Source organism: Canis lupus, chromosome 5 (assembly GCF_048164855.1).
Source record: "Canis lupus baileyi chromosome 5, mCanLup2.hap1, whole genome shotgun sequence".
Lineage (NCBI taxonomy): Eukaryota > Metazoa > Chordata > Mammalia > Carnivora > Canidae > Canis > Canis lupus.
Genome location: NC_132842.1, coordinates 48,328,365 through 48,346,200, shown reverse-complemented (window position 1 = coordinate 48,346,200; position 17,836 = coordinate 48,328,365). Strand labels below are relative to the sequence as shown.

The window sequence follows — 17,836 nt, the reverse complement described above, 5'->3', positions numbered from 1 at the left end:
TGAAAAGAATAAATGAAAGAACAGAAAAGAATAAATGAAAGAACAGCAACATTTGATCATAATATAACCACTGAAAGAGCCAAAGAAATAATATGTCAGTCAGAATGGGGAAGCAAAGAAAAAAAGACAATCATAGAGACAAATGCTGGCAATCCATACAAATAGTGTGTCCCTGAAAGCAAAAGCCTCAACCAGCATGTAGCAATTTTTTCTATTCTAAATCATAAGGTTACTCCTAGGATGGAGACAGATGCTGGGAACTGTGGCCAATTCTATTTAAATATTTCCATTCCTGGGATCCCTAGGTGGCGCAGCGGTTTGGCGCCTGCCTTTGGCCTAGGGCGCGATCCTGGAGACCCAGGATCGAATCCCACATCGGGCTCCCGGTGCATGGAGCCCGCTTCTCCCTCTGCCTGTGTCTCTGCCTCTCTCTCTCTCTCTCTCTCTGTGACTATCATAAATAAATAAAATTTAAAAAAAAAAAAAATAAATAAATATTTCCATTCCTATGGGTCAGATTATCCCTATTGTGAGATGGACAGAACAGGCGGTTTTAGGCCTGATGCAATTAAACATTTATTTTTCTTAATTCCCCTTATATAATGCTATACTCAACCAGGTAACCTACTGCTTTTTTCCTGCGCCAGCTGAATTTCTATTGTAAATTAAAAAACTGAAATTCTGGCAACTCTTTCAAACTCACATGTTTTTTAGTCAGTGTGATACCTTTTAGAGCCAAATTATCTTGGACGTGGACAAAAGTGAGTTTATAGCTTCTAGCTCAGATCTAAGAACACGGTCAAGTAAACAAGTTACTGTGAAGTATTATCCTACCTAGCTACCCAAATCTTTTGTTTGACTACAGCATCACCATCTCCAACTCCATTTTCTACTGGTTTCTAGAATTTCCTCTTGCTATCTTATGGAGCATATGTATTAAAAATGAAGTAGGTGAGGTCTATTATTACAGCATTCTTCATATGTATTAAAAATGAAGTAGGTGAGGTCTATTATTACAGCATTCTTCTACTGTCTGTAAACCTATCGCTGAATCATGTATTTTGTGAAAACTTGGCAATATGTTTATACATTTTTTTTAAATGGAAAACTTTATTTTGTTTTCTACAGTTTTGTCAGTATGAAGGGAGAAGCAATATTTAAAAATATTTGCTATATGTGATTTCTAGTGGAATATAGTCACCACTAGGAAAAGTCTACCTCATTAATTTTTTATTTATTTATTTATTTTTTTTAAATTAATTTTTTTTTTTAAATTTTTATTTATTTATGATAGTCACACAGAGAGAGAGAGAGAGGCAGAGACATAGGCAGAGGGAGAAGCAGGCTCCATGCTCCGGGAGCCCGACGTGGGATTCGATCCCGGGTCTCCAGGATCGCGCCCTGGGCCAAAGGCAGGCACCAAACCGCTGCGCCACCCAGGGATCCCTACCTCATTAATTTTGTGAAACGTTAATTCAACTTGTACCATGCTGATGAACAGGTGCTGTACTATACTGGAAACCTGCAGTGAAATGTGGATTGCTAGCATAGCAGTACAGGCAATGCTCACCTTCATAATATGTTCAATTTTATAGGATCATTTTATAGTTGGTTGTCAGAAACTCGAACTCTGTCATGGAAACCATGTAGTACACTGACATGGCACTGAGAGTTCTAATTCTGTCAACAAAAGCCTATCTAATAATGAATCAGGCTCTGTGTTAGGTGCCGATGACATACAAATGAATGAGACATTATCCTTGTGCCACAGAGCTCACAATATAGTCAGAAAGATGGACAACTAAAACAAAGATACAATACAGAATTCAAAGGGTATACAGCTGTACAAGGCAGTAATTAACTCTATGAGATAAAAAGTTGAGAAAACAGTTGAGGAAAGCATCAAAGAATTTTAAAGGTAATTAAGCATGAGCAGAACTGTGCCAGCTGATGAGAAAGGGAAAAGACAGTAAACCTGAGAAACAGCAAGGTGTAATAAGCAGAAGGAAGAAAGTAAGAAAATTGGACTGGGCACATATCAGGAGGCCTTGCCATGGCCTGCCAAGCAATTAGACCTTCTTTTGGATAGAGCTTCCCAAGAAGTATGCCTAAAACTTTATTCCTTCAAGGCTTCAAAGAGACCAGGAGAAAAAAAATGTGGGGTCACAGGGTAGGTATGTATTTGATTTTGTAATAAACAGTCAGTTTTTGAATGTGGCTGTATTATTTTCACAACAACCAGCACTGCATGAAAAGTATGGGTGCTTTAGTTACAGTTATTGTTAATCTTTTGAATTTTAGCTTTTCATGGGTGTGCAGTGTTGTGGCATCTCATTGTGGTTTCCCTGATGACTAGAGATGGTGAGTATCTTTTCATATGCTTAGTGATCATTCTTGTATCTTATGAAGTGACTGTTTAAGATTTTTACCCAAATTTATTAGCTTTGTCTTTTTTTTTCTTTCAAATCATTGAGTTGAGGTGTTCTTTATGTAGTCTAGATACAAGTCCTTTGTCAAATACATGGACTGTGATTATTGCATCCTAGTTTACTGCTTTCCTAATGTTCCCTTTTGATAAGCAGAGTTTTTAACTTTGGTTAAGTTTAATTTGTCAATGTTTCTCCCTTCTGGATAGTGATTTCTATGTTCTGCCTATCGCAAAGTTGTGAAGGTATTCCACTATGTTTCCTTCTAGAGGCATTATAAGTTTTAGCCTTTATGCTCAGTCTATGCTCCATCTTGCATTAATACTGACACATGATGTCAGGTAGGGATCAACGTTTATTTTGTTCCAAATGGACATTATTATTCTAGCACCATCTGTTGAAAAGACTTTCCTTTAAAAAACAAAACAAAACAAAACAAAAAACTTTCCATTTATAATTGTGTTCCTTTGGTGCTACTGTCAAAAGCCAACTGGCTGTATAGTGCCTACTTCTGGATTCTCTATTCTTTTCCATTCACTTATTTATATATCCTTATGCCACTACCACACTGTCTTATTATAGTAATTACTACAGAGTAACTCCTTTTTTTTTTTTTTTTTTTACTTTTTTTTTTACAGAGTAACTCCTAATGCCAGACAGTGTAAGCCCTCTAACTTTTGTCTCCTTTTTCATGTTTGCTTTCGGCTACTTTGGAGCCTCTGCATCTTCCAATACAGTTTAGAATTCATATATATCTTGATTTCTACAAGTCTGATGGGATTTTAATTGGATTTTATATTTGATTGACTCTCTACATCAGTGGTTCACGAAGTATGGACCAGTAGCATCAGCACAACCAAGGAACTTGTTCTAAATGAAAATATTCAGGCCTTATCCCAGACCTAGTGGATCAAAAACTCCAGGGCTGGGACCCTGCAGCCTGTGTTTTAACAAGTCTTCCTAGTGATTCTGATGCATGATAAAGTATAAGAATTACTGCTGTGGATCAATTTGGAAGAATTAACATTTCAGCAATATTAAATATTCCAACTCATGAACAGATATTTCTCTCCATTAATTTAGGTCTTCTTCAATTTCTCTCACCAGCACTCTGTAGTTTTAAGTGTACATGTCTTGCATATATTTTGCTTAATTTATATCAGGGTATTTTATGTTTTCTGATGCTACTGTAAATGGCATTTTAACCATTACTGGCTGGCCTTTAGCCATAGTGTAAAGGTGAAAGGGACAAGAGTCTCTTTGGGGTGGGAGCTCACTAAGAGACGTGAAAAAAAGTAGAGAGCTCGAATGATTGGTAATGTCTTGAAAACTAACTACTTTTAACAGGCATGCAAGATTAGGAGGTTGTTTCCGATGAATTGATACAGGCATTAAGCAAAAGCAACTGTGAAGATCACAAAAAGAGAGAAAACCAGGTGTGTTCTGCCATAGTCTTGTCAAACATTTTCTACAGTCTTGACAAAAAGATCAAACATGAGTGTCCAGCCTCTAGGTCCAGCTGCCTAATGGAAAGACAGAAGAGATAGGAACCTACTGAACTAGATGAGGAACACAAAATTGACAAAATCTAAACTGTGGCAAGCTCTATAGGTCAAATGGGCTGGGTTTTTCAACAGACAAATTGAGAAGAAAAAAAAAGAGGAGGAGAACCACACAGATTGACAGAGATTTAAATCAAATATGAATTTTTAATAAAATGGACAACTCTAAACTATAATGGACATTGGGCGGTCAAATTATTTAAAACTGTGAGAAAATGAAAACCTGTAAAGTCAGGTTCAGGGTTTCTTTTGGAGGAGGTTGTATTGAGACAGGGCATATGATTCTGGAGCAGCTGACAAAGTTGTTTCTGACCTGTGTGGAATTCACCTTATAATAATCCATTAAGCTATACATTTAATTCTTGTGGTTTTCTGTATACTTGTCTTATTTTACATTAAGTAGATTTTATTCTCTTAATATGACATGTAGAATCTGGAACTTAAGAGTTTACAAGTTTTAGTGGTAGAATGGTGTTTGGTGATAAGAACTAAGGTGTGGCTGTGGAAGTGGTTGTTCACTTGAGGTAGGGATATTTAGTGTGGAAGAAATTATAAAAAAAACAACACAAAACTGAATGGGAAGATTTGGGAAGGCCTGAAGGAGAAATCTGTTTAGTTCTTTTTTTTTCTTTAAGATTTTTAACTTATTTATTCATGAGAGACACAGAGAGAGAGAGAGAGGCAGAGACATAGGCAGAGAGAGAAGCAGGCTCCATGCAGGGGGACCGATGTGGGACTCGATCCCAGGTCTCCAGGATCATGCCCTGGGCCAAAGGCAGGCGCTCAACCACTGAGCCACCCAGGGATCCCTCTAAGTTTGGTTCTCATCTCTACCATCACTGTGGGGAGTGGCCCAGAGGTTGGTGAGGCAAAAAGTATAAACAGGTGGATAAAAGTATACTTAGATTGCAAAGTTACTTACTATGCTCCCCTGGGCCCACAAAGTAAAAGAATATTTTTGGACATGATTAGGGACAGAAAGAGGTACTTTTTTATTAAACCCACTTTCTTTTTGCGGGTTGTGGTAAAATGAGCATGAAGAGGCTCACTATCTTTCAGACCGCAGGCAGATTTCAGTTGAGGCTTTGTGGTAGGGAAAGTTCCTAATATTAAAGGTGAAGGGTAATTTGCTAACAAAGAAAGAAATTCCTGAAACACAATGGAAAAGATCAGAGGGAGGGAAAGGTGTATGTGTGTATGTGTGTGTGTGTGTGTGTGTATGCTGGGAGGGTACAGAAGAGCATAAAGAAGGATAAGACTGATAGAACTTCAGAAAAGAGGCAAGGGAAGGCTCCTTTTTAGATACTCAAGAATGTGAGCACCATGGACAGAATGACTTGGTCTCATTGTTCTGATTCGAGCTTGTTTGAAATGTTGGGATTACCTGAAATTTACAGGGGTGCTGTTTTAGGCCTGATTGTTGCAGGTTTCTCCATCTAATTACTTTGCATATCAATGTTTCCATGGAATTAGACTTTGAAAGTTCTAAGGATAGAAGAAACATTTTTAGTTTTGAGAACAGGAGCTCTTATTATGGCCAAGAGAAGGGGACTTTGGAGGGCTCCTTAATGATACTTATACTGTAAACCACTGGGGATGCTTCTGAATCTTGGATCACAATGACTTTTCTTCCTTTTTATTCCAAGGTTCACTGATATTAGAAAGAAGGATCTGAGAAGAGTAGGGCAGGGCCAAAGTGGAAGCAACACGCACAGTTGAAATGGGCTTAGGGATGCACTCATTCAGACCCTGGCCTGACAAACACTGATGGAGTCAGTAAAGGAGAAATGGAGCATAAGTATGCTAATTTATGGGTCATCGTGAATTCTGCCCTAGAGTACCCTACCTCTCAACAAATAGGGCTTGAGTATTGGAGCTCATTTCTGTCGTCAGCAGGGTTATAGTAATGATGGAAGAGGGAAAAGAAAACAGGAAGGGAGTCTTAAATAGAAGAAAAGGAAATGACGGTACACTAATGAATTTGGAAATTCTCCTCTTACGAAATACATTTCTTACAAAATAATTTAGAACACTTTATACTGTTGTTTTAAAATAAAAATTATGAAATAACCATGTTTTAAAAATACATACACTGCAGCATTGCTATACTTTTTATTCTGCATACTACCAAAACTGTTTTTAAAGTATAAAATAAAAATTCAACTATTAATTACTGAGTGTTACATGTCATATGCTAATTATATATTTTAAAGTTTCTTCAGATATTTGATAGAGTTAAATATATGTAAAATTATAAAATTTTACATTTGCCATAAAGTTAAGGGCAAAATAAGCAGACATGACTTGGACGGGACCATGAGATTCAGTGTTTCTCAGATTTTCCACCAAACACCCATATCAGAACACAGTTCCCAGGAACCAGGCCAAACATCCTGATGCAAGTTGCTCTAAGTCTAAACTTTCTAAAATGTATTTTTATTTTGTATTGCATTTTTCTTATTTCATTTAAACATGAAATACGAATTTCACGTTATATTCCATAACTTGTGCATTTATTTTATTATAAAGATGTTTTAAATTGTTTTCTGTGGAGTAAAATAAACACTCTGGGAAGATGCATAATATTTTTTTTTAAGATGCATAATATTTATTCCAATGCTTTATGTAAACTCTCAGTTGAGAAACACAGTAGTATAAAAACATGCTATTTGAATACTTTGATTGTGTATTCTTACCTCCATAGTAGGTGGAGTCTTTCTTGTTTTTCTAATCCAAGCTAGAAAGAAAAATGATACTAAATGTAAGTTTCTGATAATTTGCACAAACATTTTATTCATTCACGCATGAAACAAATACTTATTAGCACCTGTTTGTGAGACCCAGGAAATTTAACAAAAATCCCCTACCCCTGGACAAGCAGAGCAGGACTAACTCCATTTTGTGCTGCACCCACCACTTCCTGTATGATCCCCACATGACCTGCTTATTGCTTAAGGCGCTGCCCCCCCCTAGTCAAGCCGCTGGGCACACCCTAATCGGAAATCGGCTCATAACAATATAACCCCACCTTGTGCCCGCCAAAACTGCTCGCCAATTCTGACCAAAATAATAGGCCAGCTCAAATGGATACTATAGGGTAAGATGTAATTCAATTGGCCACCTGCGTGTGGACTGACATGACTGTGCAACTTTCTGCGTATGTTACAATCCCATTGGCCACTGGCCCCTATAAAGCTCCTACGCCTCTTAGCCTCGGGGTCCAAGTCCCTGCTCTGCTGTGTCGGGTACACTTGGACCCAAGCTCGAGCTTGTAAATAAACCCTCGTGTGTTTGCATCAATGTCGGCTCCTTGGTGGTTGGTGGTTTCTTGGATTCGCAATCGGGCACAACACCGTTACATGTTGTTTTAGGTGCTGGGCATACAAGAAGGAACCAAACATGAATTTCTTCCTCTCCTGCAGCATTCATACTAGTGAAGGGGAACAGAAAACAAACACACAAACATATGATGTCAGGCGCAGCCCAGGTGACTCAACGGGTTTAGCGCTGCCTTCAGCCCAGGGCCTGATCCTGGAGACCCGGGACTGAGTCCCACATTGGGCTCCCTGCATGGAGCCTGCTTCTCCCTCTGCCTGTGTCTCTGCCTCTCTCTCATGAATAAATAAATAAAATCTTAAAAAAAAAATGATGTCATGATTTGTGTACTAAAAAAAATACAATGGCATAGGGAGCTTATTAAAGAATGGAGAGTTCCTTATCTAAAATCAGACCTCATAATCGTCTGAATTCAAGTGAGTACCTGATGCTTTACAGCAATAGGAAGTCAGGCAGGTGCCTCTAGGGAAGTGCATCAGAATCACATGGAAGACATACACTACGATGTTTAGGAGAATACAATCAGATGTTCTGGGTTCAAATCCCAACTTCATAGCTTACTAGCTATGTCACCTGGGGGAAGCTATTTAATTTCCTACAAATCAGATTTCCCATCTGTAAAATACAAATTATAACAGTATCTACATTTTAGAGTTGTTGTGAAAGTTATATGAAATGGTATCTATAAATTCTTACATACAGTAGGCATACAGAAAGCATTAAGTCTAATTTAATACTATCATTACCACTGTTATTCCAGAAACCTATACGTCTTTTATAACAGACAAAAAAAAAAAAAAAAAAAAAAAACCCCACAAAAAACTAAGACCAATAATAGCTACTTGGCCAATGGGGATAGAAAGATTACTGTGAAAAAATATACTTTATGAATTTGGTCTTTAAAATGTAGAAAACTGTTCAATTGCTTTAGTTGATTTAAGTTTTCATTACAAAATTATGAAGTATCCTTATTTAATAGAGAAATCAAATAACTTTTTCAAATTTATACATTAAGTGGTAATGGTGGCATTTGAGTCCAGATTTGACCTTGTCTCTAGCTCCAAAAGCTATCCATGTTCTACTAAGCAGCCTCTCAAATTTCAGTAAGCAACAAGCAAAGAACACAAAACTAGAAAGAGGAAGAGGTTGTAACATGTCAGAAAATAAGATTTTTTGACCCCATTTCACCGATTGGGAACCTGAGGTTCACAAAGGTGAAGCAATCTACCTAAACTCAGATAATTATTAAGTAATATCCTGGGAATCAAACCCTTGTTCAACTGGCTTTAAAACCTGACCTCTGTCTGGTTACCAGCTATTTTCTCTTCAGATCAGCTCCACCACCTTGCCTTCTGTCATCCAAGCCATAGCACCAGGAACTGTCCTTGTGACAAGGCCAGTACTGAATGGCTGTTGGGGTACAGATGGCAACATTCAACTGTATGCCTTGCACTAATCACACAGATGTATTTTTAATACAGTCCCAGCATTTTAAACTTATCTACTCCTACTTCTGAGTTGCTACCCTTGTTGCTCTTTCCTGCATTCTGTTTCTCCTTGGCTTCTACTCCCATTTGGTCCATTTCTAGCCACAACTTGTACAGATTTTATATTCCTTGTTAGGCTTGTAATGTTGTCAGGGGCAAGATACATCTATGGGATATTTATGTGTCTATTGCCTAAATGCCTCCAAACAGCAGGTATTTAATACAGTTGTTGAATGAATACATCCACTATGAAATACTTCCAATATATGAATATTTGTCATAATGAGACTGCCTGTGTTAGAAAATCCAGCTTAGCAATAGACTCCTCTGTGCAATCAAGGAAATAAGTGCTTTATGGAATTTTCAACTGCCTCTTTATGGTTAAAATAAAAGTTACTTAACTTTATTTATGGACTTTTTTTCTAGGACAGAGACTTTTTTAAAAATAATTCAACACAAGCCATATATCTCTAAAAGGTTTTAAGCAGTAAATCTTTATTTTTAAATTAGATTAGAAAACTAATTCAGAAAAATCAACTGTGAGGGTGAGGTCGGAAAACTACACAGCCTGCAAGCCAAATTCAACCCACAGCTTGTTTTTACATTTTTAAATGGTTGAAAAAAAAATAGCAAATGAAGAACAATATTTTATGACACATGAAAATTACATAGAATTCAAATTTCAGTGTCAGTAAATAAGGTTTTATTGGAACACAGCCACACTTAGTTGTTTACATATCATCTATGGCTGCTCTTGTGCTACACCAGCAGTGTTGAGTAATTGTAACAGAAACAGTAGAACCCACAAAGCCCAAAATATTTATCATTTGGCCCTTTAAAGAAAGTTTGCCAACCCTTGTACTAGGGCTACCAAGAAGTAAAGCCTTGTAGCAAGATATCCACTTTGATTCAAAAACACTTTCATATTATCTGAAATAAAAATCATTATTAACTATTATACTTTTTACTAATGAATACCATGTATTTGAGAGTCTGTGAACACATACTACTGGCATGAGATCAAGCTGAAATATATAAGAGCACAAGGCATACTTACTATTACCATGAGAAAAACAACTTAACAACCCATCTTATCGATGAGTCTATAAAACAGCATTTTCAGCTTTTTGGTAAGGTTAGAAAAATACTTCAATAGAATCTAAATAATTTTTTTAAATACTAAGGTAAATTAATAGATTGAGTAAACTCTGATTATGTGTTTTCTGAAGTTTACTGGTTTTGTATAAGTTTATAAAATTCACGCACGGAAGAATGCAAAATAACTCAGATAATGTATTAAGAACTGCCTAGAATAGTGACCCTCAGGGGACACACTACTCTCTCAGGAAAGATATAGGACTCCTTAGCTTTGTTTTAAATGGCTCAAGGAAAAAGATCTCTGTTTTATATAGATAAATAAATGCAATTGCTGAGATAAATTTGTATAATTCTACAATAACCAGATACTTGAAATGTTCTTGAGATGATGGTTGATGCCCATATACTGCTATGTATCCAATAACGGTTACAGCTGGAAATATTCAGTGTGATCACTCATTTATATAATCATCCCTAACTTTCCCAATCACTCTACGCAACAAAGGAAATATCCTACTGAAGGTTGGCAAAGGTTAGGAAGAGGAAGGAATAAAAATAAGCATTAATATCAAACCATTACATTTCTTTTTTTTATCCTCATAACAATCTGGAACTGAACCTCTATCCAATTATGAATTATATAATGATTTTGCCATTGCTAATTATATCTGTACGGTGGATTCTGTATCAGTCTTCATTATAATGTAACCATTGTTTGAATAGAATTTAGCAAGATAACTGGACAGTTTATGCTTTAAGATCCTAGCATTCTTTCATCAGTGTTCATTTGCATTCTCATCAGTATGCATGAGATTTTCATTGAACTTTAATACTCTTATTGGAACATAACACACTATAATAAGCGTAAAAGTGAGCATGCAAATTAAAGTTCCCATTAATCACTGAAAGAGACTAGAAGAAGCAGGCAAGAAAATACTTCATGAAGCATAGATTCTTCATATTTCCATAAACACTGAAAATGACTAATACACTTTTAGAAGCATGCCAATAGGGGTTAAGATAAATGAGACATTTATCACTAGATCCAGTAAGGTGACCATTCAGAACTAAAATTATGGAAAGCTGGTCAGAAATCTGCATCCAAAAGATATTATATTAGAAATATGTGTTGTTTACTTCACTCAAGGAAAAGACAACACTATAATAAAGCATCATCTTTCAAAAAATGATCTTTGCCATTTTTGGGTGTGTATACATTATTAAAAAAACTATAAAAATAATCCATATTTTTAATTGTGAAAATTCTTCAAATGATACATAATGAAATGAGTCACTTTCTGATTACTGACCCTTGGGTATATCTTAAGGATTTTATTAGATTTAGTTGGCACATTTAAGATAAATATTTTGAGATGCTCATGATTATTACCTCTCTTTTTTTTCTTAGTCCACTTTATTGATATAATTTATAAACAATATAGTGACACCATTTCAAGTGTGCAATTCCATTAATTCCGAAAAATGTATACAATCTTCTAATCAGCACCCAATCAGTATAGAACATTGTTCTATATATAGAACATTTCCATCACTCCCATAAATTGCCTAATGTCTAGCCACATGCAAACCCCCACCGAAATCCATCTACAGCCCCTAATTAGTGCTACACTTTCTGTCCCCGTTGATTAGCCCCGCCTTATCTACAATTTCATATAAATGGAATTTTACAGTATGTACTCTTTTGTATCCAACTTATTTTACTCAATATAATGTTGTTAAAGTTCATCCACATAACTGTGTCTGGAGAACACAGTCCTCCAGATAGGCTCCACAACCCCCATCTCTTGAGGTCCACACCTATGGGGTGGGTCTCTTCCCCTTGAGTGAAGGGGAAGGTCTCTTCCCCTTGAGTAAAGGCAGGCCCTGTGACTCACTTCTATGATAGCAGGGCAAAGGTGATGGGAGGTCTACGAATTAATGATTACATGAAGTAAGATTTCAGCAACTATTTTGCTGGAGTCTCTCCCTTGCTGGCTTTAAGGGAAAAGGTGACCATGTTGGAGGATCCCATATGGCAAGAAACTGCCAGTGGCCTCTGGGAGCTTAGGGTGGCCTCTGGACAGCATCAAGTAAAGAGCTGAAGCTCACAATCCTACAATTGCAAAGAAATGAATGCTGCAAATAACCACAAATATGGGAAAGTGTATCCTTCCACAATCACACTTTCAGATGAGAAAGCAGCCCTGGCTGACAGCTTGATTGCAGCCTTGTGAGACCCTCAGTAGAGAACTCATCTAGGCTGTGCCTGGATTTGTGACCACAGGAAATGGGAGATGATAAATATGCAATGTTTTAAACTAAGTGTGTGGTAATACTGATACGGAGCAATAAAAAGCAAATACAGTAAGCATAGCAGCAGCTCATTCTTTTTTATTGCTGCATAGTATTCTACTGTCTAGAAAAAAAAATGAGTGTGTTTATCCACTCACTTTTTGTCGGGTGTTTGGGCAACTCTGAATTTCGGGTTTTTATACATAAAACTGCTATGTAAACTTGGGGTACAAGTGTTTGGGTAGACCTATGTTTTATATCTCTGGCTTAATATCCAGCAGAATTTCTAGATTATAGGGTATGTGTACATTTAAATTGATAAAGAATAAACTATTTTCCAAAGTAGTTGTACCATTTACATGAGCCAAATATTTATGAAAGTTTCAGGTACTTTACATCCTCATTGACACTTTGTATCATCATTCTTTTAAATTCTAATTAGTCAGTGTTATGTAGTGGTATTTCACTATAATTTTAATTTGTATCCCTTGATAACTACTGATGTTACATATACTTTTTAAATCCTGATGTTTGTCCTATTATTGGGTTGTGAGAGTTTTTTACATATTCTGGATACAAGGTCTATGTCAGATATGCATTACAAATTTTCTATTCACCTTTCTTTTCATTTGCTAAATGTTATCTTTAAAAAAGAGAACTTAAAAATTTTGGTGGAGTCCAATTTATCATTTTTTCTTTTACATTTCTTTTCTTTTTTTTTTTTTTTTTTTTTTTTTAAATATTTTTTTTTTTAATTTTTATTTATTTATGATAGTCACACAGAGAGAGAGAGAGAGGCAGAGACATAGGCAGAGGGAGAAGCAGGCTCCATGCACCGGGAGCCCGACGTGGGATTCGATCCCGGGTCTCCAGGATCGCGCCCTGGGCCAAAGGCAGGCACCAAACCGCTGCGCCACCCAGGGATCCCTACATTTCTTTTCTTTTACATCTAATTCTATGACTATCTCATGATAGAAAGATTTTGTCCAATGTTTCTTCTAAAAGTTTTAACTTTCACATTTAGGTCTGAGATCAGTTTCAAGTTGAGTTTTTGGAGAAGATGTGAGGTAAAGATCATACAGATATATAACTATTTAACACTAGTTGTTGAAAAGAATTTCCTTTTTCCATTGAAAACTTAACAGACCATATAAGGGTAGGAATACTTCTGAACTCTCAGTCTGATTCCATCCTTATATGGGTATTAAACTTTCTTGAAAGAATGTAGCTTTTCATTTTATTTATTTTTAAAAAAATATTTAATTTATTTATTCATGAGAAACACACAGAGAGAGAAAGAGGCAGAGACACAGGCAGGGGCAGAAGCAGGCTCCACGTAGGGAGCCTGATGCGGGACTCGATCCTGGGACTCCAGGGCTGAAGGCAGGTGCTAAACCGCTGAGCCACACAGGAATCCCTGAAAAATGTAGCTTTTTAAAGTTAAAATCCTCCAACCTTGTTCTTCTTTCTAAAAATTGTTTTAGACAGTATGGAGTTTCCTCAAAAAGCTAAAAAAAGAACTACCCTATGATTTGGCAATTGCACTGCTGCATATTTACCGAACGGATATAAAAACAGTGATTCAAAGGGACACATGTATCCCAAATGTTTATGGCAGTATTAACAAAATAGCCAAATTATAGAAGGAGCCCAAATGTCCACTGACGGATAAGATGTGGAATATATATACGTAGCGGAATATTACTCAGCCATAAAAAGAATGAAATCTTGACATTTGCCACAACGTGAATGAAGCTACAGAGGATTATGCTAAGTAAAATAAGTCAGTCAGAGGAAGACAAATACTATATGATTTCATTCATATGTGAAATTTAGGAAACAAACAAAGGGAAAAAAAATAGAAAGACAAACCAAGAAAGAGATTTTTTTTTCCCCAAGAGATTCTTAACCACAGAGAACAAACTGATGGTTATTGGAAGGGAGGTGGGTAGGGGGATGGATCAAATAGTTGATGGGGGGACGCCTGGGTGGCTTAGTGGTTGAGCATCTGCCTTTGACTCAGGGCCTGATCCCAGGGTTGGGGATCAAGTCCCACATCAGGCTCCTGCAGAGAGCCTGCTTCTTCCTCTGCCTGTGTCTCTGCCTCTCTCTCCGTCTCTCATGAATAAATAAATAAAATCTTAAAAAAAAAAAAAACAAAAAAACAAATAGTTGATGGGGATTAAGGAGTGCTCTTGCTGTGATGAGCACCTGATGCTGATGTTGTATGTAAGTGATGAATCACTAAATTCTATACCTGAAACTAATATTACACTGAATGCTAACTAACTGGAATTTATTTATTTATTTAAAAAGATTTTATTATTTATTTATTCATGAGAGACACAGAGAGAGAGAGAGAGAGGCAGAGGGAGAAGCAGGCTCCATGCAGGGAGCCTGACATGGGACTCGATCCCGGGTCTCCAGGATCATGCCCTGGGCTGAAGGCGGCGCTAAACCGCTGAGCCACCTGGGCTGCCCCTAACTGGAATTTAAATGAAAACTTGTAAAGAAAAAAAGAAGTGTTTTAGATATCCTAGATCCTTTGTATTTTAATATAAAATTTAGGATAATTATAAAAAGGAAAAGCCCACTAGTATTTTGACTGGGGGATGCATTAAATCTACAGATCAATTTGAGGTAAATAACTTATTTATTTATTTATTTATTTAAGATACAGAGAGAGCACAAGCAGGGGAGGGGCAGAGGGAGAAGCAGGCTTCCCACTGAGCAGGGAGCCGGATGTGGGGCTGGATTCCGGGACCCCGGGATCATGACCCGAGGCAAAGGCAGAAGCTTAACCCACTGAGCCACCCAGGCGCCCCAATAACATCTTTTAAATATTGACTTCTGAACCATGAAAATTATATATCTCTCCATTTATCTGGGGTTCCTTTAATTTCTCTTAGGAATTTCTCTTTACATTTTTCAAGGTACAGGTTGTAGAGACATATTTTTGTAAATTTATTCCTAAATTTTTAATGCTTTGATTGGTATTTTAAAAATTTTATTTAGCAACTGTTTGGCAGGAGAATATAGATAAATGACTTCAGCATATTGCCCAGATATCTTGAAAACTTACTAAATTCATTCCTTAATTTTGTAGATTTTTTTTGTAGATTGTTTACATGTACAATTATGTCATCTATGAAAAGAATTTTGTCTCATCTGTATTTATTTTATTTCTTCTTTTTTTCCTTATTGCACATACTTGAATATTCCAGGATAATATGAAATAAAAACTAGTGAGAGGATATTCTTATTTTCTCTATTTTAGGGGGAAAGTGTTCTTTCACCATTGAATATGAGGTTACACATAAGGTTTTTTTTTTCCCCTCTTAATGCTCTTATTAGTTAAAGGAACTCTATTATTAAAGTGTGCAGGCAGTTTTTAATTATGAATGTATGATGAATTTTGTTAAGTATTTTTTCTGTACCAATTGGAATTAGCCTATGGTTTTTCTCCTTTGTTAAAAATTGAATATAAATGCAAATGAAATCCACATTTAGATACCATCTCATACCTGTTAGGACAGTTATTATAAAAAAGACAAAGGGTAACAAGTGTTGGTGAGGATATGGAGTAGAGGGAACCATCACATACTGTTGTTGGAATATAAATTGACATAGCCAGTATGGAAAACAGTATGGAGGTACCTCAAAAAATTAAAAACTAGAACTACCATATGTTCTAGCAATCCCTCTTCTGGGTATATATCCACAGGAAATGAAATCACTATCTCGAAGAGATATCTGTACTCCCGTGTTCTCTGCAGCATTACTGACAATAGCCAAGATATGGAAAACAACATAAGTGTCCATTCACAGATGAAATGAATAAGGAAATTGTGGTACACACACACACATACACACACACACACACACACACACACACACGTATTTACAATGGAATATTATTCAACCTTAAAAAGAAGAAAATCCTGCTATTTGTGACAATATCAGATGATCCTGGAAGATATGGTAAATGAAATACACTAGACACAGAAAGCAAATACTGCATAATTTATTTTTATGTGGAATATAAAACAGTTGCATTCATAGAAGCACAAAGTAGAATAGTGGTTACCACGTGTGGGAGGTGGGGAACATGGGGAGATGTTGATCTTTAAATATTAAACCAACCTGTATTACCGGGATAAATCTCACATGGTCATGGTATATTGCCCTTTTTATATTTTGCTGGATGCAGTTTGTTGTGGATATCTGTCAATGATTTCTATTATTTTGTGGGCTATTGGTTTATAGTATTCTTTATTGTCTCTGACAAGAGTTGGTATCAGGTAAACTTGGCCTCACACATTAAGTATATAAGGAAGTATTTCCTCCTTTGACATTTTTGGCTAGAGTGTGTGGCCCATCCAGGTAAATAAAATGAAAAAAAAAATCTGTATTCTGCAATTTCTCAGTGTAATGTTCTATAACTGTCAGCTAGGTTAAATTGTTTGACATACATAGCTTTTGGGGCACCTTGGTGGCTCAGTCAGTTAAGTATCTGACTTTCAATCTTAGCTCAGGTCTTGATCTCAAGGTTGTGGGCTCAAACTCCATGATGAGCTCCACACTAGGCATGGAGCCTATTTAAAACAAAACAAAAACAAGATATAAATACTTGTCTTCTATATCATTCTGACAATTTCTACCCTTTACATGGAGTTTTAAAACCACTTATGTTTACCACAATTATTTATACAATTAGGTTGAAACCTATAAATATTTGTACAGCCATGTTCACAACATTATTTAACAGCTATAAAGTGGAAACAACCCAAATGTCCACTGATGAATAGATAAATAAATGTGGTATATACAGGAAATAGAACATTATCCATCTTGAAAAAAGAATGAAATTCTGATATGTGGTATAGCATGAATAAACCTTGAAGGCATTGTTAAGTGAAATAAGCCAGATACAAAACAGTAAGTACTGTATGATTCTATTTAGATGAGAGACCTAGAATAGTCCAGTTCATAGACACAGAAAGTAGAATAGTGTTGTCAGGCATTGTGGTGGGAGGGAGGAGGCAATGGGAAGTTACTGTTTCATGGGTAAGGAATTTCAGTTTTAGGAAGATGGGAAAAGTGCTGGAGGTGGTGTTGATATTATACAACACTGCAAATGTGCCTAATGCCATTGACTTGTGCACTTAAAAAAGGAGTTTTTTATGTTATATATCTTTTATCACAATAAAAAATGAGAGTTAATAAAGAGAAATTCAATCAATGTAATCAACAATATTAAAAGAATGAAGGAGAATAGCCCTAAAAATCAGCTCAATAAATGCAGAAAAGACATGACAAAATCCAACATCATTCATGATACAAACTCCCAGCAATCTAGGAAGAAAAGAGAGCTCTATTGGTCTAATGGAAGGCAACTACATAAAAACCTACAGCTAACATCAAATTTAGTAGTGAGAAACTGAATGTTTCCCCCTAAGATTGAGAACAAGGCAAGACTGTTCACTTTCAGTATTTCTCATCATCTATGTCATGGAGGTCTTTGCCAGGACAGGAAGGCAAGAAAAAAAACAACAACAACAGTGGAATAGAGGAAAGAAAGAATAAAAATTGTTTATGTAGACAACATCCCAAAATCTACATTAAACCGAAGTTA

The 17,836-nt window shown here is 36.3% G+C and overlaps 1 protein-coding gene and 1 long non-coding RNA gene across 2 annotated transcripts in view; one reads left to right on the top strand and one right to left on the bottom strand.

Annotated features, from left to right (window-relative positions):
- The window catches only part of NDUFAF2 (NADH:ubiquinone oxidoreductase complex assembly factor 2), a 155,929-nt gene that overhangs the window by 32,954 nt on the left and 105,139 nt on the right, over nt 1-17,836 (bottom strand). Inside the window, exon 3 of the mRNA XM_072826588.1 lies at nt 6,685-6,725. Coding sequence (XP_072682689.1) covers nt 6,685-6,725 — 41 coding nt within the window. The remainder of the gene's footprint in view (nt 1-6,684; nt 6,726-17,836) is intronic.
- Nucleotides 1,664-4,956, top strand: LOC140633675 (uncharacterized). Its single transcript, XR_012031256.1, has 3 exons — nt 1,664-2,174; nt 2,302-2,361; nt 3,774-4,956. It is a non-coding gene; the product is annotated as an uncharacterized lncRNA (long non-coding RNA).